Below are 26,979 nucleotides of genomic sequence, written 5' to 3'. Positions count from 1 at the left end.
TATAGGAAAACTGTTGGCCCACGTTCAAGGAAAGATCTCCAGTTCCAGCAACGGTGTCATTTTTGAAGATAGAAAAAATACTAAGAGAAAGATGGACAAAAAAAAAATAAGTTTCATTCATCCTAGAATTTCACTTACTTTAACTATAAATCCTGTAGCAGTGATGCTATCAACTCTCAGCTTTCCTGACTGCTTCAGCAGCTGTCTCCAGGGTGCTCCAACCTCTCTTGACTTCTCAGAGCATAAGGCCATCAAAACAAATCCACACACAGCTTAGATGTCTAAGGGTGCACTTGGAAACTTCAAGCCAGCTAACATCCAGAAATCTGAGCACTAGAATAATTTTGCACCATGTCCATGTTCTTTGGCCTTTATGCAGTCCCAATTCCTTAAAAATCTCCAATGTCTGAAAAACACACAACCTTCTTTTTCCTAATACAGTACTATTGGATCAAGTACCACTTCCAGGAATCTGTAAGATGGACTGTCCTGGAGAGTTTTGATACATTATTTCTCTGTTATCCTTCCCCTTTCATACAGACAAATAAGAAGACAAATGAGCAAGATCGCTACTTTTCCAGAGCTGATGAGTAACAAAGCCAAAAACTTTGGGGGAAGGCAGAACTATCCTGGGTGCAAAATGTTTTAGGAGATTCTTTTTTGTTCTTGTCAATGCATAATCACATCTTTAGGAAAAAGAGAAGTCATTACCAAAACAGGAAGGAAACAATGTCCAACAGTCCCACCCTGTAGGAGAAGTATCTTACTTGCTGATGCTGCTACTTATGCAGCTCTTCACCATTAGTATAACAGCAGGCAAACCAGAAACCATTGTAATTAAGGGTAACATAATAAATGTTTACATCTGCAATATGTAAAAGTATTGAAGTACTATATAAAGTAGTAAGTATAGTCTGTAATGGACCTTTGGTCCATTAACATCTAACTCATCCTGTTAGAATGTAAAGACACACTGAAAGAATACATAGTGGATTCTGACTACAAGACAGATTACTGACATCTCGTTTCTGTATGAAGGAAGCACTAAACAATATTTTGCCTATTTCTGCACGCTAGGTGGTAAGATGCGTACAGTTTAATGTATCAGACATTACTTGTGAGATGAGACTTCTATCTTCATAAATAATGAAAGTTGTTTTGCTCTTGGATTTGGTACAGTATTAATTGTTACTAACACTATTATTATGGCATTTAGAAGTTTGAAGTAAAGAACAGACCCACTGCAGTGACAACTAGTGTAAGAGGAAAGCTTTTCCATTCACTTCTAATGCTGTCTACTATTCCTTATCACACAGCACATCCTTATCTTAAAGCACATCATGCCAGTTTGTATGGTGTTATGCAGCAGATCTCAATGTGTTCTGACATTCTGCTATCTGCAACGTGTAGTCCTGAAATCAAAGCAGCAATGAATTGCATTGTTCTTTTTTTAATTCTTTCAGTGATTATTTTCTGCCGAAGTGCAAAGTTCAGCACTATAAGTTGAAGACTGGAAATAAAAATGAAACCAAGTACAAGATATTTGACTGTACTATTTAGGCCTGTTTCTCAGAAATGTGACTCTCAAGGCTGATAAGTCCTTGTTCTGTTACCTCTTTTTCCTGGTTATAAAGATGCAGAAAGTACATAATGGAAATCATAAAAAGTGATAGGACACTAAGACTGCAGCTGCACTGGTCTTATTTAAATATTTGTGACAACAAAAAACCTTTTTAATTCAGTAGAGCAAAATCTAGGACATAAGAAATTAGAACTGGGCCAGAAATCCTTGTGAAGCACTCTGAGAACACAAAAATGTCCAATAATATAACAGCAAGTGGCAGCAGACATAACAGGTTCTCTTTTGGGAAATATTAAAGGTGTGTTGGCAGAAATGGTAACACTATAGCTCTTTTTAATTCCACAGAACTTAAATAATCCAGAACTAGATTATATTTTTATAATATGAAATTACAGTTTGTGAGAAATCTCAGCTAAAAATATTCAGCTATGAGACCACTTTATCTTAAGATCTGACATAAAATTTTTACTAGATGCATCAATAAGTGTGTTTTTACCCCAGAGGTAGTATTGGTCTTTTCAGGGAGAAATCACATAAGTGAAGGAACAAACAAACATTAGAATTTAATCGTGTGCCTCATGTATGTAAGTGTCCTCAGACAGCTACGTTTTTTATACACCTAAAAATGAACTTTGACATTCATAATATCCATTTAAATCTTCTATTTCAACAGAAATTTCATATTCTATGAAATGGCATGAAATGGCCAGTTTTATAGCAAGCAATAAGAGATTGACTCATTCTCTTCTTTTTTACTACAACACAACTAAAAATTATGACGGTTTAGATTTAAACTACAGAGGCACTACCTTTAGCCCACATATATCACACATTTTCAAAATCTAGCAATTTATTAAGTTTCTCACCTTTGTCCTTTTTTTAAGTATTAGTAATATGGAAATACTCTATTTCCCCACAGACAGGTGGCAAAGAACAGTAATTAGAGAATAAAGAAGTGTAAAACAGAAGTTTAGAAAAACTGGTAATGGGAAATTAAAAACATGGGCAGAAAAATTCTGCATTCATTAGGAGTAGGTACAATAAAAGATTTTAATAAAAATAGGAGCAAAAGAAATGCTAGTTCTTGTGAATGTTGCTACAAAGCAATAGCAAGAATATTACTTCAGGAAAGGCAGATGACAAAATTTTTAATTATGCAGGAAAAAGCAGAGGTCTTCAGTATGTTTCTGTTCTGGAGTAAAGTTACCATGTCTTTGTACCATACAATAACAGTGAAATATTTCCTTTTCCAAGCTAAGGATGATGTTAAAGAGAAGACATTGAAAATAAACACTACAAAATAAGCAGGCCTGGGTAGCTTTCTTCCAGTTAGTAAAATAATTAGTAGTCATCCAGATCCTTGAGAATTTCAACATAGTTTACAGACTCAGAACTGTCTTTTCATCTTGTATTTTGGAATTTCCTTTGCTAGTGCTTCCGAGAGAAAAATATTATGATCCAAAGCAAAACAATGGCACAGCCACAAGACCACCTATTAAAGGGGGAATTATTAATGTGTATTATTTTATCCCACCAAATATCAATTCTCCTAAATGTTTGGGAGAGCAGCATACAACTGTGAACATTCCTGTTGGTTGCCACCCAGGAAGCATGGCTGATACCTCATGGGAAGATAACTGCATTTATCTTAAACAATTTACTCTAAACAATGTACTGCACTGCTAGCTCCCCTAACTAAAACAATATATTGGTACTTCTTGGTGAAGCAAAAATAACAAGAGTGAAAGACACAGAGGTTCCCCACATGGGCAGATAACCCAAACACTACATAGTAACAGAGGTGGCATTTCTTAGAAAAAGAGCTAGATACCTCAGCCTCCGGCCTTAGCTGGAACTGCTAACAGGATTTCTCACGTGTATTTTAAATATAGATTTTGAAATACTAATATGTCAGGCTCCCTGCTGCAACCAAAATCTGCAGAAGCAGAATCATAGAATCATAGAATTGGCTGGGTTGGAAGGGACCCCAGAGATCATCGAGTCCAACCCTTTTACCACCGTTGCGGTTGCTAGACTGTGGCACTGAGTGCCACATCCAGTCTCTTTTTAAATAACTCCAGGGACGGAGAATCCACTACTTCCCTGGGCAGCCCATTCCAATGCCGGATCACTCTCTCCGTAAAGAAATTCTTTCTAATATCTACCCTAAATTTCCCCTGGCACAACTTAAGACCATGCCCTCTTGTCTTGTTGAAAGTCGTCTGGCAGAAGAGACCAACGTCCACCCGGTTACAACCTCCTTTCAGGTAGTTGTAGAGAGCGATGAGGTCTCCTCTGAGCCTCCTCTTCTCCAGGCTGAACAGCCCCAGCTCTCTCAGCCTCTCCTCATAGGGTCTGTGCTCGAGTATACTGTTATTCAGTATACTGAAGACAGCCCTTGCTGTTTGTCGAGCAGAGAGACTGGTGCTTGTCATCACTTTCCTTCTCAAGTGTCATCCAGAAAGAAATCCTACTCATCATTCTTTAGGCTAAGCAGTGCTGGGTACGCCCTTGGTTTTTCTACTCATTTTCTTGCAGCCCATCTACTCAGTCTTTTTCAGCTTCCAGCTACATCAACCTAGCAATTACCTATAGCTTCTACTTCAGTACCATCTAAACCACATTTTAGTTGTGTTCAACACTACTACCATATCTTTCAATATTTTTCTTTCCTTTAGCATCATCTTAAATGCAGATAACTTTGCAACTTTTCACCTCATGAAATATACATTTTACATCCTAGTAAAACAGTGTTCTTTTGTACATTAAATCCAGAATTTACCTCTGGACCAGGATTTAGACTCCAGTATTCCTCTGTCACACAAGATTACCCTAACAAGGAAGAACATACTCAGAATCCTTCAATTGTGATTTCATTTGGAATTTAAATTCTCAAGGCTCAAGATTAATTCACGCTGCCCACCATGAAAAATCACCTCACTACTGAACCTACCTAAGGTCAGTACAGGTTACTAGAGAATTCCATTTTGGTGTCCATGAAATCTTGTGCTCAAATCTACACACTTCTCATTTCAGAGGGTGCATGTACTCGGAGTACCATTGGCTTGGTAACTGGAATACCTACCAAGGAGGCCACAGCTGTGTTTGTTCTAATACCAAGAGTCTAGAAAACAGTTCTTCCCTTCTTTTGTAAGTCCCTAACCACTGGAGTATTCCAGTACTTTCACCACAGGACAATATTTCATTCTTGAGCAGATACTGTTGCCCTCTGCCAAACTCTTGAGTGAGGTGCCTCTGCAGACAAACTGTTCTGCATGACAAACATCCACACTAGTACCTGAGGGATCATCAAAAGCAAGTGTCAAAATAACTAAAGTAATAGATGTCCTTTTTTTTTGACCCAGGGTGAGCAGTCAGCATAGTATCTGTACAACTCATGCTTTGCATTTGGAAAGTAGAATATTTGGTTTGTGGCAGAACTATGTCTTTCTTGTCTCATATTAATTGCTGCTAAAATCGTGAAAATTATATGGAAAGGTGGAAAATTAATTAGGAACAGGGATAGAATAAGTCCACCAGCAGCAGCCTTTAGCAGGACATCATCACAGTTTCTAATGCATTGAAGAAAGGGGAGGACTTAAGGGCAGAGTTTTCAAGTGACTATCATTGCTGAAAATCCAGCAGAGCTAAACAATTTTTAGGACTTGAGTGGAAGGACTTATACTGACTTACCAACATAAACAGATTTGAGAACTGCTTAAAGACACATCTTTACTTTCTGTGTAGACAAAAGCACAAGTTAGGTACTTATGACTGCCCCACGTGCTAGATTCACACCAACCTAGTTAAGATTTTTGTTGTGTATTCATGGAGCATGTGACAATCTACAGTTAACCAAGAACACCCATAACATCTTCCAGGAACACAGTTACTGAATGGTAACAGAAAGAGTTATTCAGGCATCAAGAGTATTAGATGCCTTAATCATTGGAGATAACAGCATATCTGAGGCTTCCATATAGGAAGATGACAAAGCAGATGACAACAGACGACAAAGGACTTATACAACAGCTGTATCATTCTTGAACAGTAGTAGGAGGCCAAACATGATACCCTTGGCATCTAAAATAGCATTTTTTACATATTTTAATTACTTCCTAATGGTCCATAAACACTAACAGAATACTGAGTTCTATGCTCAAAAGTAAGACCCTTTATAAGGCTCTCCATATAAACTTAAAGCTGGAAAGTCCCACATCTAGTCTCCAAAACATGCACACAGGGAAAATGATATGGCTAAAATATTCAAAATGGTCCAATTGTCTTTTTATGTCCCAGTTTTTGCTATCCAAATTTGTTATGTTTTCCAGGTTTTATGTGGACATATTTTTAGATCAGGCATAGGAGACTTACCAGCTTGAAATATGAGTAAACTCATGCTTTCAGAAAGTGTAAGTTAAATATATAGCATATTTGTTGTTAGATTTTAACATTTTAGGAAGCAATTAAAAATAACAACTAGATTAGATACTGATTAACATAACATAAACTACGATAATCATTACAAAGTCCATGGAAACAAAACAGAAAAGGAAAAATTATGATCATAAAGCTCGTATACTACTGCTGATAAGATACACAGTAAAGTGTCCTTTGATCACAGTCATATGTGGTTTATGGTACATACCTTAGTTATCTATGAATAAAACATTATGCAAGGACAGTCACTGTGTTTTTAATTATAAATGCTGGAGTACATGCAGTTGAGCCTTGATCATGGATTGTTTAATGATACTCATTCCTTCTCCTTTTTTTTTTTTTTTTTTTTTTTTATTTTAATAGTACATCAACAAGTCAGGTATTTACTTTCTGTGTAAAATACATAGAATTGTTCTTCCCACACACTCTATCTGACCAAAAAAAGAGCAGCCAATGCTGACAAGAGTCAGCAGAAAAATTCACTCAATACCTAACCTTCTCCTCCACATGAACTTCTGTTGTCAATTACATGCATTAGAACAGCATTGAGGATCCTTTGTACAAAGGCACAAACACCAATTAAGCTTGCTAATGATACTGTCTGTGCCTGATACTAATGAAAGTAGCAGTGAGTAGTGACAGTTCTGCAGAAGGCTACACATGGGATGCATGTGTAAGAGTGGAGTTTTTGCTGGTTAATAATTTTATTCTTTTATCTTAGCAAAGGTCAGGAACACTGCAGTTTGTCAGTGTGAAAGCTGGGCACACCCATTCAAATTAACGAGGTGGTTCCCTCCTCTGTGTGGTTCAAAGGACAGATCTTACTTCTGTGATTACAGTAACTTTGTAGTAGTTTCCTCATTACAGAGTGGTTGAGAAGCTGAAGTGGAAAAAGGAAGAACAGGAAGACAGGAAGTGACAGTAAGGTAGCGGGACAGGTTTGAATGCTTTTAAACTGTTCAATTTTGGCTCATGAAACCTTAGGTAGGAGCTTACACAGCCATTAAACTGGTTGAAACCAAACTATCGTTCCAAAAGGCATCCACCCATTGCACTTAAAAATGTGAACTTTTCCATCATACCCATATTACAACTGCTATATTATTGTAACAATTGTTGATTTAATGCCTTTACCACCAACTGTCCTTTCAGACTCTTTTATGTGACCCCTATTGCTTTTAAAATCAGAAATATACCTCTCTGCAGAGTAGAAATCAGTGGCATAGGGCCATATAAACACATATCATTTAGTTTCACAATGTTGGTATTATAAGTTTGGTTTTAAATTTAGTGTCAAGACTCAAGACAGATCAAGTGAAGAGCTGACAGCTCTCTATGTTAAATTTCTTTCCACAAGTCTTTAGTGATTTTATTTATTATTATAATAATTATTACCATCATAATTGAAAACCAATTAAACATTTCTATCTGTTCTCAAGTACAGAAAGACACATTAGTACTACCACTGACTTTTGGAATGAATTAATGATTAACAAATCATGGAATTATTTTACTGGGAGCAAAGTGATGAGGCTTTTGGATTGGGTCAGACATCCAATGAAACAACATTAATTTTATAGCTATGATGGTCAAAACTCAGAGAAGGCTTTCATATATTTATCCTTCACATATCAAAATTTTCATAGAATTCAGTTCATTCTGTATTTTAACATTTATTTAAAATTCAAACTCTGGCAGAAGAATGATGCTTTTTTGCTTTATCCCTTACAATATATGTCCCTTTAAATTAATGACTCCTACAAAATATCTTACGAGATCATCTATACCAGTGATTCTCTAATTTTACCTGAAGGACCCAAATGTTAAAGGAAGAATTATGTATTGATCTAATTTTGAAACATGCTATTTTTTACCAAACAAACAAAATGAACATTTGTCTTTTCCTCCTCTCAATTTTGTTTGGTGCATGTGGGCAAATATGCAAAAAGAACATTTTGTGATGTCTATTTCCACCAGCACATAGATTATAGGTTGAAAAGCACTCATCCAGTCTATCCCATCGAACAAAACACCGAGATAAGTTTTTCACATACTTGCAGTGCTTTAAGTGTAACACTACTTAAACAAACAGAATTAAGCCAGACAAATGCAGGACTTGCCCTGTTAAGCAAACTATTCCAGGATTTTGGTTCATTCCCTACAAAAGCCTTGGATCAGGCAGATGTGGCCCATCTCCTCCTTACTCACACTTCTCATTCATTGATTTACCGATGTCAGTGTCAACTCATTCTACAAGACAGAAAATTGGTTTTCACCTTGAAACTTGAGACTCAGTGGCCTTTCCATTATTTTTATCCTCCAGTCATACCTCTGAATATCTTTGTTATTCCTAAAAATGCAATATTCTCTTTAATCTTGTTACATTCTTGGCCTTTGTGGCTTGGCAGTGAGTTCCATAGTCTAATTACAAGTTTTATAAGTAGAGGTAATTACAGGTTGGGGTTTTTTTTATCAGTTTTGAATGTTACCTTTTAATTTTCCTTGGTGTTCCTGAGCTCATCTTAGATGACAGAGAACTTGGTCATCTAATCTACTGTAGCTAGACCATTATTTTACTGCATCCCCTTCTTAAGCTTTTCTCTAAAGTGAAAAAAGGACTAATCTTGCAAAAGAGAGTTTATTTCATGTCCTCAGTCATTCTCATTCCCTTCCTTGATCCTACTTTAGTTCTCCAATACATTTTTTGCAGTGGGGAGAACAGCTGCTGAAATTGTGTAATCTCTCTACTGAACACAATGTGCCACCTGCAAACAATGGGAGATGAGGTCCTGAGAACTCAGTTCTATGGAGAGCTGTGCTCTTTGAGACATAAATATTAATGCTGCAAAGACTTTGCAGTCCCTTGACACAACATCATGGTCTCTATATGCAAATTCTGCAACAAGCCTATTAGTTATTTTTACAGATGAGCATATATTGCTTTCTTTTAAATCGAGTTTCAATATGGGGTCAATTAACAGGGGATGACATCCACAGTTATACATCCTATCAGCACACTAGTAAAAGAAGCTGAAGATAATTCCCAGCAATCCATAGTGTACTAAAATACACATCAACTTTTAAAGTCTGGTCATATCTTGTTCACTGATTTATTCATCATTTATTCCTACCAAGTCCTAAGTTCTGATTGCATCAAAGAAGCATTGTTTCCGTAACAATTTAATAATGGTTATTTTCAAAAAGTCCTTGTTTCAAACAGCTAATCAGTCTCCTGACAACATCTATCCATGTATATTGCATATATCCTGATCAGAAAAACAGTAATTGTAGTTAAATTACACAGACTGAATTTCTAGTAACATTCCAAATGGCAGGTGGTAAATAGATAATATCTGCTGAAACATATATATCAATGATAACATTTCAGCACAACCAGTACTGTACATCTGTATGTCTAAGAGAGGAAGGAGATTTAAAAATAGGCATATACTACTTAGACTTCAAGATAGATACTGCTTACTGATGTAGAAAAAGTAACTAAAATGGAAGTTTAATCTCTTAGTGGTTCAAGCCATCTTTGACTGAATTCAACCAGTAGTTTTAGTGATAAAGGAAAAAGAATGTACCATGTTTGGAAATGTAAGGTCTATCACTGATGGAGTTATCAACATCTTTTTTCAGTCACTCCTAGCTCTAACAATGTGTTGTTAAATGCAAAGAAATAAAGAAGTTCTGAATTCATAAGACATGTTGGTCAAAATGAAAGAAGTGAAGCTGCTGAAAAAGTGTCCTAATAAACTTCTCTGCAAGAAGAGTCAGACATATCCGTTATCCATCTTAATTTGCAAGTAAACAGGCAGGTATAGGAGGGGCCTGCCTGTCTTAGCAGCAACAAAAAGGAAATACATGGGAGATGGAAGTGGGGAGATGATGATGAGGAATATATGAGCATTGCCCAGGCATGCAGGAATGGAATTAGAGGGGTAATGCCTACGCACAGTTAAAATTGCTGAAGGATGTCAAGAGTAACACTTTTGCAGCAAAACAGGAGACTGAGTAAAAATATAGGCCTGCTGCTGTGAGACATAGGTCACAAGTACTCAATGTCTTCTTTGTCTCTGCTACTACAGAGTCACAGATAATAGTCTGGGCATCATGGTACAGACATAGATAAATGTACTTTTTATTTTCTGGGGTGGAGGATGCTGACTTTTGGACGTGGTGATCTTAGCGATCTTTTCCAACCATGAAAATTCTGTGATTATGTGATTTGTCTCAGTTTCTGCTGGCAAGGTCTGCTCTCAGGCTTCCCAGAGCTCCGTGTAAAGTATCAAGGATCAAGTTAGGATGTATTTAAATAAGATGGAAGTGTAATATAACTTTATGGGATTGGACAAGATATGTCTGAGAGTACTAAGACTGTCAGCAGAAGTCATTGGAAGGCCACTCTCAGTCCCTTGTGATAAGAGGCGGCTTCTGACAATTATAAAAAAGTTACATCTGCCAAAGAAAACTGCAAGGAGGATACGGATGAGACAAGATGACCAGCCTGGGGAAATTATGGAGCAAATACCTATGGAAACCATTTCCATTCACACCACAACAAGAATACTATTGAGAACAGCCATCTTGAATTTCCCAAGGGCAAACTATATTTAGTGACTCTCATTGCCTTCTAAAACTGCATGACAGGCTCTCTGGGTGAGGTCAGAGTAATGGGTGATGTTCTCTTTGTCTTTAGCAAGGCCTTTGATACAGGTCATGGTGCCCCTACAGCCAAACTGGGGAGATAAACATGGGCTGTAAGGTGGGTTACAAACTGACCAGATCATTGACCTCAAAAGCTAGCTAGAAACTCTCTGAAGTCCAAGCAGCAGATTATTCCAAGCTGTATTCCCTGGGAACAGTACAAGGCCTGATATTATTTAACATTTTCATCCATGACCTGCATGATGAGACCCTTAGGAAGTACAAGGTGACACCAAGTTAAGGGGAGCTGCTGGTATTCTGGAGGGTGCAGCTGCCATTCAGGGAGACCTCAGCAAGCTGAATGAGTATTTACAAGACACATCTGCTTTTAATTTCAAAAAAGATAAATACAAGATCCTGCATCTGGGACAGAATATATTTACAGATGAGCACTGGGACTAAGCATTCTACAGGGGAGTACCCAGTGGAACACAGACTGAAAGAAGTCACTGGTGTGTCCTTGTGGTAATGAAGAGTAACCACATCTTGGATTGCATTAGCACAACAACAGCCAGCAACTCAAGGGACATGATTACTGCACTTTATTCAATGCATATGAAGCCACATCTAGCTTCATATCTTCTTTTTTTTCTCTGTATCTTCTTTGTTTTCCCTCCGAGCACGAGAGACTGAAGACAGTTCAGGTGAAGGGTCATTAGATGCCCAGGAGCTTTGACTCACAACGAGAGACTAAGAGACCTGAGAACATCAATATTCTTACCAACTTCACTGCACTTTTGCTGCTAGTGAATCCTTACCAGCATGCTTGTGGTAAAATTATGCAAACAGACACATTTTGGTAGTTCCATCCAGAAGACTTACAACGGCTATAGGTATAAAGTAGAGCACATTAATGGCACCAGTGCAGTATTTGATGATGTCCCACAGCAAACTCTGAACTGGGTTCTATTCAAACATTAAAAGGTAGCCTGAAGGGGGTACTGTCTGTGCTGCAAGTAGAAACACCCATGGATTTTTCATATTTCTCTGCCTGACAAACTTACGCGTGCTCAGGGACTCTTGCAAAGAAAAATGATTTGTACATCAAAGAAGAAGCTGGCAACCTACCCATGAATGATTTTCCATTTATAGCTGCAAAGCCACTGCTAAAGAGGCCAAAACTAGTTTATGAAATATTTCTGCAGCTATAATTGTTTAGGACCACTGAACTGCATGTTCCAAGCCAGATCAAAAGAAGCACCACAAACCCATGAAAGGCTTGTGTGTAAAGACAGGGTAAATCTCATGTCTGGGATCCATCTGTAATTCTGAGTCCTTGTAGCTGTATACAAATTAAATGTCTGTCTGCCAAAAATTAAGTGAATGAAGAACAAATACCCCCTTATCACTCTTTTTACAGTAACTACCTTGTTTTCTTTAATGTTAAATATAAAATTGCCTTCCTTTTACACTGCTGTGAAAATACAAATCAGAATCAGATCAGCAGTTATACCAATACCAGACATCGCTCACGGTCTTTTTTAGGTTACCATTTTGCTTCAAAAATAGGCATGTAAAAGTATGCTATTTTGACTCAAAGCCTTACAGCTGATACAGCTGAAGAAGATGCAGCTTTAAGGCAACAGGATTTCCTCAAGGAAACTGTATTGTTTTCTCAAACAGGTTCAAGACATGTATATCACTGATTTATCCTAGACTGACAACATAACAATGGATTTAAGAAATTGCAAATGCAGTTGGAATGAAATGGAGTAATGTTTTTACATCTGCAGACCAGTGACATGCATGATTTTTCATGCTTAGCCATGTAAAAACCCATGAAATACTAACTACTTGCAGCACTAATTCCCTAAATATTGAGAACTTATGCATATTTTCTCATTAATGCCAATTTTCTCATTAAAAAGTGAGAAATATTTCTCCATTTAAAACAATACTCATAAAAAGCCATTGACATGATCATAGCAAAAGGTACATACAGTTAAATTCTTTAAAATAAACCTGGAACATGTATTGTGAGACTGTGAAGTTGTCTCACTGTTTGTATATTGTCAGCAGCAATATGCCATTATCTGGAGAAACTCATTTAAAACTTTTTTCATATGATAGGCAAAAGACAGGACATTTAACACCAAGAAAAAAAATAGCTTTCTTTTTCCTTTAGCCAACAAATCCAAATAATTAGCTTTTAAAAAAAAAATCTATAAACCAGAAACCTCCTGAAACCTCAGCTGCTCAATAAACCGAATGGTTTAGTTTGGTTTGGTTTCTCTGCAAATACCATGGTCTGTGTGTGAGGTTGTAACTTTTATAGCTCAACTGATCTAGCTTCAAAAAAATGAATTCTGGGATGTGAAGGTTTGAAACTGTGCCTGAAAATTTGACCTTTACATCAGCTGGTCTAATCTAATAAAAGATATTACCTCTCCCTAGAAGCCCTTGCTTTGTTTATGGGCATGACTGCCTGAGATTACAACACTACTATTAGCAGACAATGCCAACTGCAAGGCTCTCCCAGGGTGGGAAGGAATGCCAGCTCTTCAAGTGACTGCCCAAAAATATCCTCATGTTAGGGATCCCCATGTAGTATCTCCAGCTTCACTATTTTCAACTGAGGGGATGTGAGACACTCCTACTGTGCACCTGGGGCTGTGGTCGTGTAAAAGAGGTGGCAATGCTGGGGACTCTGTGGTGGTGTGCCCTCCCTGCCCCCTGCTTAGGCCATAACCATCAGTGGGGTCATGATGACTGCATCCTGCTGGATATTAGGGAACAGATGGTAACATGGTAGCCAAGGGTTGCCTTAACAGAAACCCCAGACATCTTGCTGGTGTGCCAATATGCCAATGAGTCAATAATCTTACTCTATAAATGATGGGCAGCCCAGGGTCCGTTTAGCTCTCCAGAAAAAACAGCAGGCTTCATGTGAGGATCTCCCCCTGAGCAGGTACACCTCTCAAGGTCATTCCTTGAGGATGAGAAAATCCCTATCATCAAATACTCACTAAGTGAACCAGGAATAAGTGCTGAAACTTGGAAATATTAGCTAAGTGGTATAAAGGATTGAATGTGCACATGTGATCCTTTGTTGACTATGTCTGGAACTAAGGTTGGACCCAGCAGCACCTGGACTGCTCTTTGAGTCCAGAAAGCAAGGGAGTCCTTCCATGACTCAATAGGGAAGTCTGCCTGAGTTTTGTCTGGCCCTGAAGTCTATGCAGTAACCAGTGTACTTTGCCATCAAATATTGTTAAACCACTGTCGAATCTTAAATTGAACTTCATTAACTCACTGGCTTGCCTGCATTGTTGCTTCTCTCTTACGAGTGAGACACATCTCCCACACCACATGGAACAGATGTGGAGGTGCTGACCACTTCAGTTGTCTGAAAACCTTGTAGTATTCCCCTGCTGAGCTTCAGCCTTGTGCACCTGTACGCCATCTCTTCACTCACACCCATCCGGGTAGCAGCCTAAGTAGCTGCTGGGACAGTTATTGTTACCCATCCAGCACAGCAGGAATAATTCTACACCAGAGGCTCACAGCTTTTGCCGGACAGACATTCAAGATTCGCCCAAGGCCCCCGGGCTTTCCCCTCCGCCTGGAATCTCCCAGCTGTCTCGGCCACCCCTCTGACGAGGCCGGTGCCGGCGGCACAAAGGCAGCGGTGCCCCGAGAGCCTCCCGGGGTTCGCAGGAGGAAAACATCACGGCAAGAGCTGCCCGGCGCGGCGCCGGGGCAAAAGCCTCCTCGGCAGAGGACACTTCGTCTGCCTTGAATCCCTCCGGGGAGCCGGGAGCAGCCCCGGCAGCCGCCCGCGCCCCGCGCCGCCATTCCTGTTGGTGCAGCGCCCCCTGCGGGGCGGGACGAGGCGGCTGAGCCCGGCGAACCGGGGCCGCTTCGTGCAGTTTCCCGGCGCGGCGCCTAAGCGGGGCGGGGGAGGGGAGGGAAGCCCTCAGCTCCTTCGAGGCGCGCCGCCAGGGCACCGGCGCCCGCCGTCGCGCCATGTCGGCCCCGCGGGGCTTCTGCACAGGGGAGCTGACTGACAGAAGCAGGCGCGGAGGGGAAGCGACCGCCGTCCCCCCGCGCTGGCACGCCGCCGGGATGCGCCGGGGGGACAGGGGGCAGCGGTGGGGAGAAGGAGAGCTCGCTGCGGAGGGCTGGGGGGGAAGCGCGCCACGCGTTTCTCGGACGAGCACCAGCGTTCTGAATAATCGGGCTGTCACGGGCTTTGCCGGGAGCTGCCCCTGCCGCAGGCAGATCCGCCGAAGCCGCTGCCCGGCGCCAGGCCCTGCGCCCCAGCCGGCGCGAAGCTGAGCGAGGCGGGGCGGGAGGGGAGGCGGGGCAGGGCGAGCTCCTCTCAACCTCGGGGCGGGGCCGGGCCCGGAGCGCGGCGGCATTCCCGCCCTGCCGCCGGGTCCCGCGCGGCCGCATAAAAATGAGGCCCCTCCTTATTGGCCAGGGCGGCAGCCCTTTGAAAATACGCCCTCCCATTGGCCGCGCCGCGCTGCTAACGCAAACGGAGAATCTCCCCCCTTGCCCCCCCTCCCACCTTTTTTTTTTTTCCCTTTTTTTTTTTTTTTGCCGGTAATGTGTGATGTGTACCTCAGACAGGCTGTAACTCTGCGCGCCGGTTACTACAAATAAGTAGTTCCCAGCCCCCCCCCCCTCCTCCCGCCCATCTGCACCGCGGGGCGGGCCGGGAGGCTGGCAGGCTCGGCCGCCGCAACCGCCTGCGCTCTGGCGCGGAGGGGAGGGGCTGCTGGGGCGGCAGGGAGAGGTGTTTCCCCCCCTTTCCTCCCCGCGGAGGGATATCCTCGGCGTCCTCGCCGCGCTCTGCCCGCACCAAAATATTGGGAGTTAAGAGGCGGCTCGTCGGCGCCGCCGGCTCAGAAGCGCGCGGGCAGGCACGGCGACGGCGCGGCTGGGATCGGATCGGTTCCTGCGCCCGCTACGGCTCCGCTGCGGCGCCCAGCCTGCTCCCCGCCGCCGCGGCCCCGACAGGAGTGAGTTTCGCGCACCTCTTCGAAACCCCCAGGACCGCCTGCCTCCGCGGACGGCTCCGGCTCTGCCTGCGCACCCAGCGCCCGGAGCGGCTTTCGCCGGTTAGAGAAGGGAGAGCGGGAGTGGCTCCCGCCCCGACTGCCTTTCGCCGGAGGATTTGCTGCCGCGTGGATCTGTGCCAGCGGGTACCTCCGAGGACTCCGTCGGTGCCCACTCCCGGCCGAGGAAGGAGCCGCGTAGAAGGTCCCGGCGTCCCGCCGCCCTCAGCCGGCTCCGGAGAGCGGAGAACTGCGCCGCGCCGCCGAGCGCTCAGTCGGGAGGACGCCGGCGGTGCCACCGCGGGGGACCCGCCGTCCCCCCGCCCTCCGAAGATGTTGCTCTCCAAGTTCGGCTCGCTGGCGCACATCTGCAGCCCCACCAGCATGGACCACTTGCCGGTGAAGATCCTCCAGCCAGGTACGGCGGGACCGGCGCCGGGGCTGGTGTGTCCCCTGCGAGCGCCGGGCGGCGCGCGGACCGGTCCCGGGGTGCGCCCGGGAACGGTGCCCTTAGCCCCCGAAACTTCGGGGTGAGCTTTATTCATTATTTTTTAAACTAAAAAAACCCCAGAAGAAGTCGGTTTTTTTTAACAAATAAAATTTTGGGCGGAATTAGGGCACCACACATTTTGCGCGACCACCAGGCAGAGCATTTTGGTTTGCTTTATTTTGGGGGTGTTTTTATTTATTTCTTAATTTTCGGCGAACCGTAGCGCGGTTGCGGACACTAACGCGGTGCGTTTTCCTCTCGTTTCCCCAGTGAAAGTGGAGAAGGAGCCGTTCGATAAAGTCTACCAGGTGGGCTCCGTGCTGGGCAGCGGAGGCTTCGGCACCGTTTACGCAGGAAACAGGATCGCCGACGGCTTGCCGGTGAGGCTCGGGGTGGCCGCACGGGCGAGAGTGGCGAGCGGGAGGCTGAGGGCGCGGCCCGGCCCATCCCTCCGTGGCGGGGCGCAGGCTGTGCCCGCCCCGCCACTCACTGCGCTTCCTTTCCTCCCCGCTCTGCAGGTCGCTGTGAAGCATGTGGTGAAGGAGAGGGTGACCGAGTGGGGCACGATTGTAAGTACCGTGGGGGTTTGGGGGTGGTTGCGCGGCCGCGGAACTCCGGGGCTATTGTGTGGGCGGCGGGGCCCGCCCCGCTGGCGCGGCCTCTGCGTCGGGGGGAATTTGGCGGGGGTTCGCCGCCGCAGCGCCGCGCCCGCCCCTCGGACTGCGGCAGCGGCGGAGGGGGCCCGCCGGCCGCGCCCTCCTCCCCGCCCTCCCCTCCTGCCTTCCCGCCCTTCCCTCAGCGCGGGGGCGCCCCAGGCCGCCAACCCCCCTACACACGTTCCCTCTGACCCGCGCCCCCCTCTCTCCAGAGCGGTGTCATGGTGCCACTGGAGATCGTCCTCCTGAAGAAGGTCGGCTCCGGCTTCCGAGGGGTCATTAAGCTGCTGGACTGGTACGAGCGGCCCGACGGCTACTTGATCATCATGGAACGGCCCGAACTAGTGAAGGACCTCTTCGACTTCATCACGGAGAAGGGTGCCCTGGACGAGGAGACGGCTCGTGGGTTCTTCCGGCAGGTGCTGGAAGCCGTGCGCCACTGCTACGGCTGCGGCGTGGTGCACCGGGACATCAAGGACGAGAACCTGCTGGTTGACCTCAGGACTGGCGAGCTGAAACTGATCGACTTCGGCTCAGGGGCCCTCCTCAAGGACACGGTCTATACCGATTTTGATGGTACGTGCCCTCCCCGTGCGCGGGGCGTCCCGGCTGCGCCGAGTTTGTCCAGACCCCTAGTGCCCCTCCCGGGGTGATACCCGCCCCGTAGCTGCCGCTGATTCCGGTTCTGGCGCTCGGCGGTAGCGAGCGGTGCTTCTCATGCGGGGGTTCATATCGGGTGTATTGATAATGGAAACCTTTGGACCCGAGGCAGCTTGAGGGTGTTCAGTTGCGTAGCAAAGAAGCGATTCCAGGCAGTGACGCAGCAGTTTGTTTCCCTGTCTCGGAAAAAGCGTTTTGGTTTTTTTTTCCTAGAGGGCGATCTGTTTACATGGAGGCTTCGGCAGAGTCGGATGTTTCCATGTGTGGATATGCAGTTTTTATATGTGGTGCTTTTTTTAACTTGAAGCGCCAGCCCCTCCTCCCTTCCTGCTCATGACCTGGAAATCCCGCATTGCAGATTTTAAGGCGATGGGGATATATACCCCACCCGCGACATGAGTCGATAGCTGGCTTCGGGGCCGGGCTCGGCGCTTTAGAGATGAGAAAGCCGAGAATAATCCTGCGTGTGGCAGGAGGGAGTATGTCACCCAGCCGTTTGCGTGTGACTGATGTAGCGGGGGCCTCTTCCCCTCCCCCCCAGCTGCCGCACTCACATCTGTTTGTTGTGAAACCCGAAGCCCCGCCGCACGTGACCCGTAGCATCACACATTCCCGGTTTTGTTTGGTATCCAAGGAGCCCGCGGGCACTCGGGGGAGGAAGGGGGGCGGGTTGGCACAAGCTGCCGCAGAGGAGTCCGGGGAGGAGGCGGAATGGGGGGGCGCGGGGTGAGCCTCAAAAATGTAGAAATCGTAAGCGGCCCTATTTTGTTTACTACCTTGTGGAATTGGATAAAGCAGATTATAGCCCCGTGTAATGCGCTCAGACCTGAGTTTCACCTTCTTGCCGCCCTCCCGTCCCCTCCCCGCCAGCCCCCTTTGTCCTTTTGTGTCTATTTTTGGTGCGATGCTGCAGGCGCCACGTGGTCAGTGAAAGGGAGCCTGCCTCGGTAAACAGTCAGCTGATGGGGCTGTGTTATTCCTTGGAATAAAATAGCACCACCGGGTGAGCCAAGTCTGTTGATGGTGCAGCCCCGTGGATGACCTGAAATTACACCACTAATAGCTTTGGCCCATAAGAAATGTAAAGGGTTTTGTGAGTCCTGGTTTTTTTGGCTTGGTTTTTTTCCTTACTCCCAAATGGCAGGTTTATGAATTTAGTTGAGCTGTATTAGAAGGAACTGAACAATAGGGAAACACTTGAAACCTTGAGTAATTTCATTTTATTTTTTTTCTTATGCTTTTAGGAACAAGAGTATACAGCCCTCCAGAGTGGATCAGATACCACAGATACCATGGGAGATCAGCAACAGTATGGTCTCTGGGAGTTCTGTTGTACGATATGGTTTGTGGAGACATCCCTTTTGAGCAAGATGAAGAAATCTTGAGAGGACGGTTATACTTCAGGAGAAGAATTTCACCTGGTGAGTTCTATAGGGGTCAAATGGGGTTTTGGGGTTTTTTTGGGGGGTGTTTTTGGGGTTTTTTAATAGTCTTTTTCTTTCTTTCTTTCATTTCTGATTGGTTTTTTTTTATATATAGATAGGTATTTGACCTTATCCAGGTAGGATTTTTCATACTCTAAGCTGCTTTACTTTTGTAGTCTAAAATTACTTTTTTTGTTTGTTACAGAATGTCAACAGTTGATCAAATGGTGCCTTTCACTGAGGCCTTCAGACAGACCAACACTTGAGCAGATTTTTGACCATCAGTGGATGCATAAATCTGAAGTAGTGAAGTCTGAGGACTGTGACATAAGGCTACGGACCCTTGATACTGATGTATCTAGCACAAGTTCAAGCAACGAGAGTCTGTGAATTACTAAGGACCTCGCACTGGGAGGGGAGCTACAAGCAGAAAGACCACAGTGCTGCTGCCAATGCGTAGGAGGGGCTAGAAAAATGCATTCATTATTCTGTAGTTGTCTGAGGGAATTGATTTTATTTTCCCCCTTTGCTGGTTTCTGCTTTGGAATGAGAGATTTCCTTTGGAAACGCTGATGTTTGGGAGTTGCAGGCCAGTACTTAGTCCAAGACTGACCTTATTAAGAAAGCAGTGACCTCTTGAATACATGGTAAACTTTTTTGCTCTCATAGAGCCTGGACTAGATTTTATTTGCTTTTGAGTGCCTTTTTGAAAGCTGCTTCAGTGGGACTTTCTTTTTTGAGCTGTGTATGTCCAAAGAAGATCCAGTTCATTATAGGAATTAGCTCCCTTTAGACACTGTGCTGGAGGAAGCAGCTCCTATGATGCACTGGAGAACATGTTCGGTGATTGAATGAAGTAGTCCCATCCACTGGTGATGGAATACTTGAACACAGACATTTCACTCCTGCCCCCAGCCTGTTCCAAATCCAACCCACCTCTGCTGCTCAAAATATTTCCTATAGCCTGCACAGAAATATGAACAGGTATATCAGCTTTTTTATCAGAAACATTTTTTCATGTTTCCTTTTATCATCTCTACCACTGGGCATGAGAAGCCCCTTTCTCTACTCCCCCCAGCCTTTTTGTCACCCTGCGAGTCTTAAAGTATGTATGGGCATGTTGAATGCACAATCAATGCAATATTCAAGGACTTTTTTTTTTTTCCATACCTGTATAATGTGTTTATGTAAACTTGTTTTTTCCCATGTACTATACAGTTATTTATTGTTTGGAGTTTAGAAGACCTCCCACAGGTTTCAGCTGTGGCTATTTATTTGGTTAATTTATTTGGTTAGAGTTATTCAACACTGTGCTTTCCCCTCCTTCTCCCCATGGGAATTCTAGTGGTTTACCCATGGCACTTTTTTTCTGCATTCCTGTCAACTTTTGTTTTAAAAAAAAAAAAAAAAAAAAATTTTCTGACCTTACCGATTTTTGTTGGAAGATGGAAAATTGTTGTACAGAGTCTAATTTAAGGGAAATAGAATGACTTTTTGAAGTTAGTCAGTATGCCTTTTGTCTGGTATTATTGTACCAGAAATGTAAAGTAATGCTGTTTGGAAGGGTTTTAAATTATTGACATTGTACAGTCTCCGTGCATTGGCTCTGGAAGGTAGAGTGGCAGAGTCACAAACCTTAATTTATTTTAATAGCTGTGTTTCTGTGATCTGGTTGCATTTATGCAGCTTGGATTTGGATTTTTTTCTGTTTAACAGTGTGAAATGTATGGAGATCATATTTTTTATACAGGTATTTCAATTAAACTTTTTTTGTATATAACAATTTTGTGTTTGTGTGCTCACTTTTATTTTCACTGTTACTCCTGATGCCAGCTGGGCAACACTTGGGAATTCCGTTACCTTTTTCAACTGGTAAAGGCATAGAAACAGCGGAGCTAAGAGGTCTGTGCCAGTGAACATTTCAGAAGAATCAAGGCAATCTCTTGAGTGTGTCTACTTCTTTCTCCACCGTGGTAATTGGTGCTGAACTGAAGACAGTGTAAAATACAACAGTACTAAGGGCCTACACAGAGGGGAACTGACCAGTAATTGTGGAGGGTTTAGCTCTGCAAACAAATACCACTGCTTTCATTGTCCTTAAGTGAAGCAAGGATGTTTGAAGTCACTGATGGTTACGGTTTTCGCAGTTGACATGTTTACGTTACATTCAGCTTCCTTCCTTTGCTTACCCTTTCCTCCTGGAGGTGAACTGGGTTTTCCTGTGCCCCTACAGGAAAGGGACAACATTCCTGGAGGGCTGGGGGGTTTGTGCCATTTTTCCTTCAGCTTGAAGCCTGGTGTGTCAGCTTGTAAAGGACTGGGGTACATGTGCCTTTCTCATCCATACCAAAGGGCAAAGGAAATGTTCTCAGCATTTGCCTAGGTGTGTTGAGAGTCCAGTCCTGCAGATTATCAAGTTCATCCTAATTTCTCTGCAGCTAAAGACTGACCTGGCTTGGTCTTTTTTGTGGGGGTGGTAGTGATTACTAAGTTTAATTATCACATGGTACTTTTAAGAAATTGTTCAGTCATTAAAAGTTCTTTGTGGTAGTCCCAGTGAAGGGCTGTGCTTAGAATCTTACTAGGTTTGTTATTTCTTTTTCTGGGGATCTTTCTGCCAGCTCATCTATTATTTTGGTTCCCTGTGGGGTTTATCTCACTTGCTGACATCACATCAAGCTCCTGATGCTAACCAATTTAGACTCAAAATGCCACTGAATAGCAGGAGGTAAAGCAGAAAGGGGAAGACCTGTTTTTATGTGCACTGTTTTCAGGTGACAGGGAGGGAAGGGTGCATAGCTTTTTCTTGGCTATAAAAAGGAAATAATCCAAATGACTTGTCAGGGACAAAAGCACACACACAGTTATATCTGTCCATTTGTTTGTTTTCTATTTTTTCTAGTTTTGATCCTCTTTCATTTTATGCTTGTTTCACTAGTCTGCACTTGTCCTAAACCTACTCTCTCTGGGAAACTCCTGTATACACGAAAATGCCCATTGTTGGAACTCCATCCACAAAAAACCAAAGGATTTTACAGCTAGGATTCCTTAGGAAAGTAATAAAATCATGTTCTAAAGAATAACACTTAAAAATGAATTTGGGAGTTTTAGTTGATTATCTCTTTTTCTTAAGAGGAGGGACTCTGATAAGCTACAGGAGAGGATCCCTATCCCCAGTGCAGTTCTTCAGGGAAGCACTGTTTCTAACCACAAGCAGTCCCTGGAGAAATTCCAGTAGCTGATGATAATTAACATCTTCCACTCCAGTGGCTTTGCATTCTAACATCTGTTGAGAGGGGTGGTAGGGAGGCTGTACCAGTGAGCTTCAAAGGGCTACCAGAAAAGCAACTCTAAAAACACATTTGTAAAGCTATTGTTGGTTGCTGAACTAGGGCCTTTCAATGCTTCCACAGGAGCCTGTGTTACTTTCCTTAGCTTCCTAGAGAAATGCTGTTGAAGCAATCTGTTTTGCAACATAAAAACTAGGTTTTCACCTTTTGCTACTGAGGCAAAATGCATTAAAAGGATAAAGGTCAAAAGGACACGGGTGCGAGTGCTGACTCCCCTCTGGGATTAGTTCAACATAAAAGGGACACTTTCAGTAATGCACAGGCAGCTTTAGTTGTGAAACTCCCCTGTACACTAATAGAAGCCACGTGGCTGAAACACCATATACTGAAAGTAATGGTTTGTAAAAATAGCTTTTCATTACTGTTGAAAGTTGAAAAAAGATGTGTTAATATAGCTCCATTAGCTGGGTGTTACTGTCAAAATGAGCAAGCTGGTGACAGTGCTTGGTTTTTCCTGAACTTCTATTTGTTATTTTAGTATCATTTAATGCTACTTCTCTAGGATCCTCCTCTATATACCCTTACCACAGCGGGCTGGTTTTCAACAAGGAAAAGCTGAAGTAGAACTCTGCAGATCATTCAAAATACTACCATTTAAATCTCAACCTGTGCATGTATGTATGTTACTGGCTGGGTAACAGGTGTTTCAACTATATCCTAATGCTGAAAAATCTTTAACAATACAATATTGGTCAACAATATAAAACTCGTTCTCCTGGGTGCATAAACATACACTTGCTTTTTTTTTAGAGAACTAAGCTTGTATTTACTGAAGTAACCAAACAAGAGTCCTTTGTACAAAACTATCAGAAGGATGTTAGAAAGAATGACAAGGGTGTGTTCTCGCCACACACTTATGGTTCTCTTTCAGTAGTTTACTGACCTCTGTTGGTGAAATTTTAGTATATGTTCCAAAAATAATGACGTATAAATTGGGAAGACAGATTTTAAAATACTACTGACTGACATTTGCATATACAGAAGAGCACGGCTGATACTTAAATATCCCACAACGTTTGAAAGGCTACAATTATGAAAACAAAACAAAACAACCACAAACAAAACAAGCTAAAAAAAAACCCCAAAAAATAAAAAAAAAATTACAGTACTGCAAATATGAAAATAGCTTTTCAATAAAGATGGGAGATTGTAGTATTAATTCAAAAGGCTGTTCACTCTGCATCTGAAGTCAGAGAGGCAACCTGCCGAGAGAACCCTCAGCCACTTACATGACTCTTGGCATGAGCATTTACAAGCATATTAGCCTTCATTATTCCACTTCATTTCAGTCATGACAAGAAGCACTTTTCTTCTGGCATACAGATGGGTAATAGTTCTTAGCAGTGTAACTAAATAACATAACAGAACATTGTGGCCCTATCAGCTTATTAGTGGGGTTTTTTCGACTAACAGCAGTGATGCTAGTTGGTAGCAGAAGTCTAGACGGTAACATTCGAGTTTCCTTGCTATACACAGTTTTTTTTATATCATACTGAAGTTTGCTATGCTTACATATTCAAAATGGCTTAGTTTCATGGTTATCTGTTATTTTAAAAGCTAATGGTTTTGCCTAAGAGGTTCCTTAGGTAGCTGATATAACAGATGCTTTGGCTATATTAGAAACTGCTGAACAAAGTTATAAGGCCACAAACCTATGCAACCAAAAATAAAGGTAAATTTAGACAGGATTCATAACTAATACCAGAGAATGTTTAGATGGATTAATTCCTGTGGATCAATTTAAAAAATGTGGGAGTTGTGGGAGTAGAGACATGCTAGGCTTAATTCATGCTAAATAGAAGTTACATTGGACAAGCCCAGAACTCAAGGCAAAATGAGTAGCAACAACATAAACCCATGAAATTCTTGCAGAGATTTTCTTAGCTAGCAATTCCACCCTGTTCCAAGAAATTTAAAAGGTTCTCATTTTTTTGCATTCTTTGTGGCTCATAATTTTTACTATTTGTAACATGATCTGACACTAAATTTTTAGTTTCCAAATAGCTGTTAAAATTTGCGTATTTCTATCTCAGATGCTCAGATTTCCCTTTTCTTATAAATTCTGTGAAGGAAATCACCTGCCTATGGAAAGCCTTGTGCTTACATAATAATATAAATTCAATCTAGGTCTCATATTAGCTGTGTTTAAGCTCTAATTAACATGGTCTAAGTAAGAATGTTATATATTATAGCTAATATTCTGCTAATTGACTACACAAAACATTATGTAAAAAGCTGCTTATACTAGCCCAGTAAGAGAATTAGTGAGAGACATACTTTAACTTGCCCTCTCTCTCAGGTGAGTCTGTGTTAAACCTTGAAATTACAGTTAAATTAGAGGCAAGAAAGCATCTTGTGGATCAATATGGTTCTTTGTTTCCTGTTAATGACTCAGCAGTCACTTTAACTTTGCAGTCAGGAGTAATGAAAGATTACAGAAAATTGTAACGAAAGGTTACAGAAAATCATACTGAAAAATGCACAGTATTTTCCTCCATTCTCTGCAGAATTCTGGAAAAAAATGTTTTATTATTTTGCAAATCATTTACTGTGTAATAGCTAATCAGAATATTTGTGTGTGTGTGTGTGTGTATGTTCCACTGAAAGCAATGCTGTTTTCTTGAAATAAAAAAGTTATGCTTGCAATACTTACTTCTGTTAGTCTGGATGGGCTGGTTTCAGGGTTGAAATTTGTCTGTCCTCCTTTCTGCTTTTCTTGTTTTGGGACAGGAAAACATAAGCATCAAGTATCACTCTACTCTAGTTAAAATATATAAATAAATTAGCCAACATATGCTACAAAAGGTTTGGAGGGGGATCCCCACGATTGTTTTATTTTTTCCAAAAGATTTGAAACTTACTAATGTCATGAAAGGGAGCAGCCTCTTTCAAGATAGTCCTGGGGAGATGTCTATTGTTTGTGGGGATATGCTCCTGTGTTCAGAATCATATCAGAATCCCTGCAAGTTTTTTCAGTTTTTTAAATGCCTATGTAGTAGCAAAAGCTTCATAGTATACAGATTTACATCAGCTTAGCAGAGCATAACAAATCTCAGCTTTCCTGGGGTAACTTGTCTGTTGTCCAAGAAGAGGTAAATAGATAACAAACTTAAATCCACAGGAAGACAAATTCAGTTTTGATAAGGAGGAGCTTTATAACTGTAAGGATAGCTCAACATCAGAGTAAACTCTCTATGAAGTATATCAAATCACTATTTTTAGAAACAACCCTTTTTCATAAATCATCGCGAAATTGCAGCTGACTCAAAAATACTTTGGATTTCATCAGCTCATGAGGTAACAAAAAGAAATTTCAGTCCACAGCATTAATTCTGCTTGTTGAATCAATATGAAATTTATTGACAGTGCTCCTTTTGCTACTGCAAAACACTTTTTTAATGCAGATTTGACCTAATCAATAGAAGCAGTGACATCCTTTCTCATGATGGTGAGGTTATGGGCTACTGACCTTTTCTCAAAGCCTGCATCAGCTAAACGGGTTCTCCCTCACACCATCCCTTCCTTTTTGCTGGTGCACTGATAATCAGATCAATAAACTGATCTCTCTGATAATGACCCAGCATAAGAGGGGGAATACACACAACCACTTGGGACTGGGATGTGGGGGGTTAGGGTTATTACTGCTGAAGAAAGACTGTAATAACAAGTATCATTTTTCCTAGTCTGTACTATCAGATTCCCTGGTTTCTATTTAACTTTTGGTTTCTATTTTAACTTCTGCAACAAAGAATTTCCAGGGGATGTTCACAAATCCTGCTATTTTAACCCTGCATGAAAATTATTTTAGGTGGCCTTTTTCAAACCGGGTGGTGAGAGAGCACTTCCTGAAAGGGTACTCAGTACCTCACCTCCTGATTAAGTTAAAGAAGTTGAATCACTTCCGGTCTTACAAAGATCAGAACTTAATTCATCATCATTTTAATACATCTCAACAGTATACCCTACTTTTTAACCAGCTTTACAGGTACATTTACAAATGAGAAAATACATTACATGTTTCAGAATAGGTAATACATAATGACACTTTACAGCTATGCATGCAGAAAAATAAAGTTGCAATGAAAAAAAAATAATTCAGATTAGTTCAGAGATCAAAATTGTATTGATGGTTTTATCTCAAAACCTGGGGTTTCACTGTTTTTTTTTGTCATCTTGAGTTTCTTCAGCAGGCGTAAGCTCCATTATCATCTCTAGGATATTTCTACCAATACTCACAATACATAGTACTCCAATATATTTAAAATCTACAATCTTGGAAATCATAGTCAGTCCCTACCCAAACATGAAATTTGGATGCACTTTAATGATGCACTGTTTCCTAGTCTAGTGCTTGTTCTGGTGTTCCACTCAAGCAGCTCTACCATCTGAGTATCACCAGTTCCCTGACACTCCCCAGCCAAAGTGGTCTTGGTGGTATAGGACACAGTTCTGCAGTTCTTGTCTAAATAGCCCAATAATTTCAAGAAGAATGTTGCCTGTGTAGTGATTACAGGATTATCTCTTAGCTTGTGACAGAAGGAGGGCTGTCCTAGAGAGAAAATTAATAATGACTCCTGAAAGTGTAAAAAACCTGGACTGTAATGCTGACACTTGGTAGAGAGAGGAGAAAGGCAGCCTTGCTGTCTTTCAGAACTCAGAGGGGC

General features: G+C 42.4%; 1 protein-coding gene across 1 annotated transcript; it reads left to right on the top strand.

The window, feature by feature from the left end:
- Positions 1–15,538: 15,538 nt before the first annotated feature.
- PIM3 (Pim-3 proto-oncogene, serine/threonine kinase) lies at positions 15,539–20,748 on the top strand. The gene is made up of 6 exons (XM_030451761.1): positions 15,539–16,153; positions 16,496–16,605; positions 16,744–16,794; positions 17,094–17,457; positions 18,786–18,962; positions 19,171–20,748. Exons 1-6 carry the CDS (start codon positions 16,069–16,071, stop codon positions 19,353–19,355), a joined length of 972 nt encoding a protein of 323 aa, XP_030307621.1. The 5' UTR covers positions 15,539–16,068; the 3' UTR covers positions 19,356–20,748.
- Positions 20,749–26,979: the final 6,231 nt, after the last annotated feature.

This window comes from Calypte anna, chromosome 1, assembly GCF_003957555.1.
Source record: "Calypte anna isolate BGI_N300 chromosome 1, bCalAnn1_v1.p, whole genome shotgun sequence".
Classification (NCBI taxonomy): domain Eukaryota; kingdom Metazoa; phylum Chordata; class Aves; order Apodiformes; family Trochilidae; genus Calypte; species Calypte anna.
This window is presented reverse-complemented; position numbering and strand designations above follow the sequence as displayed.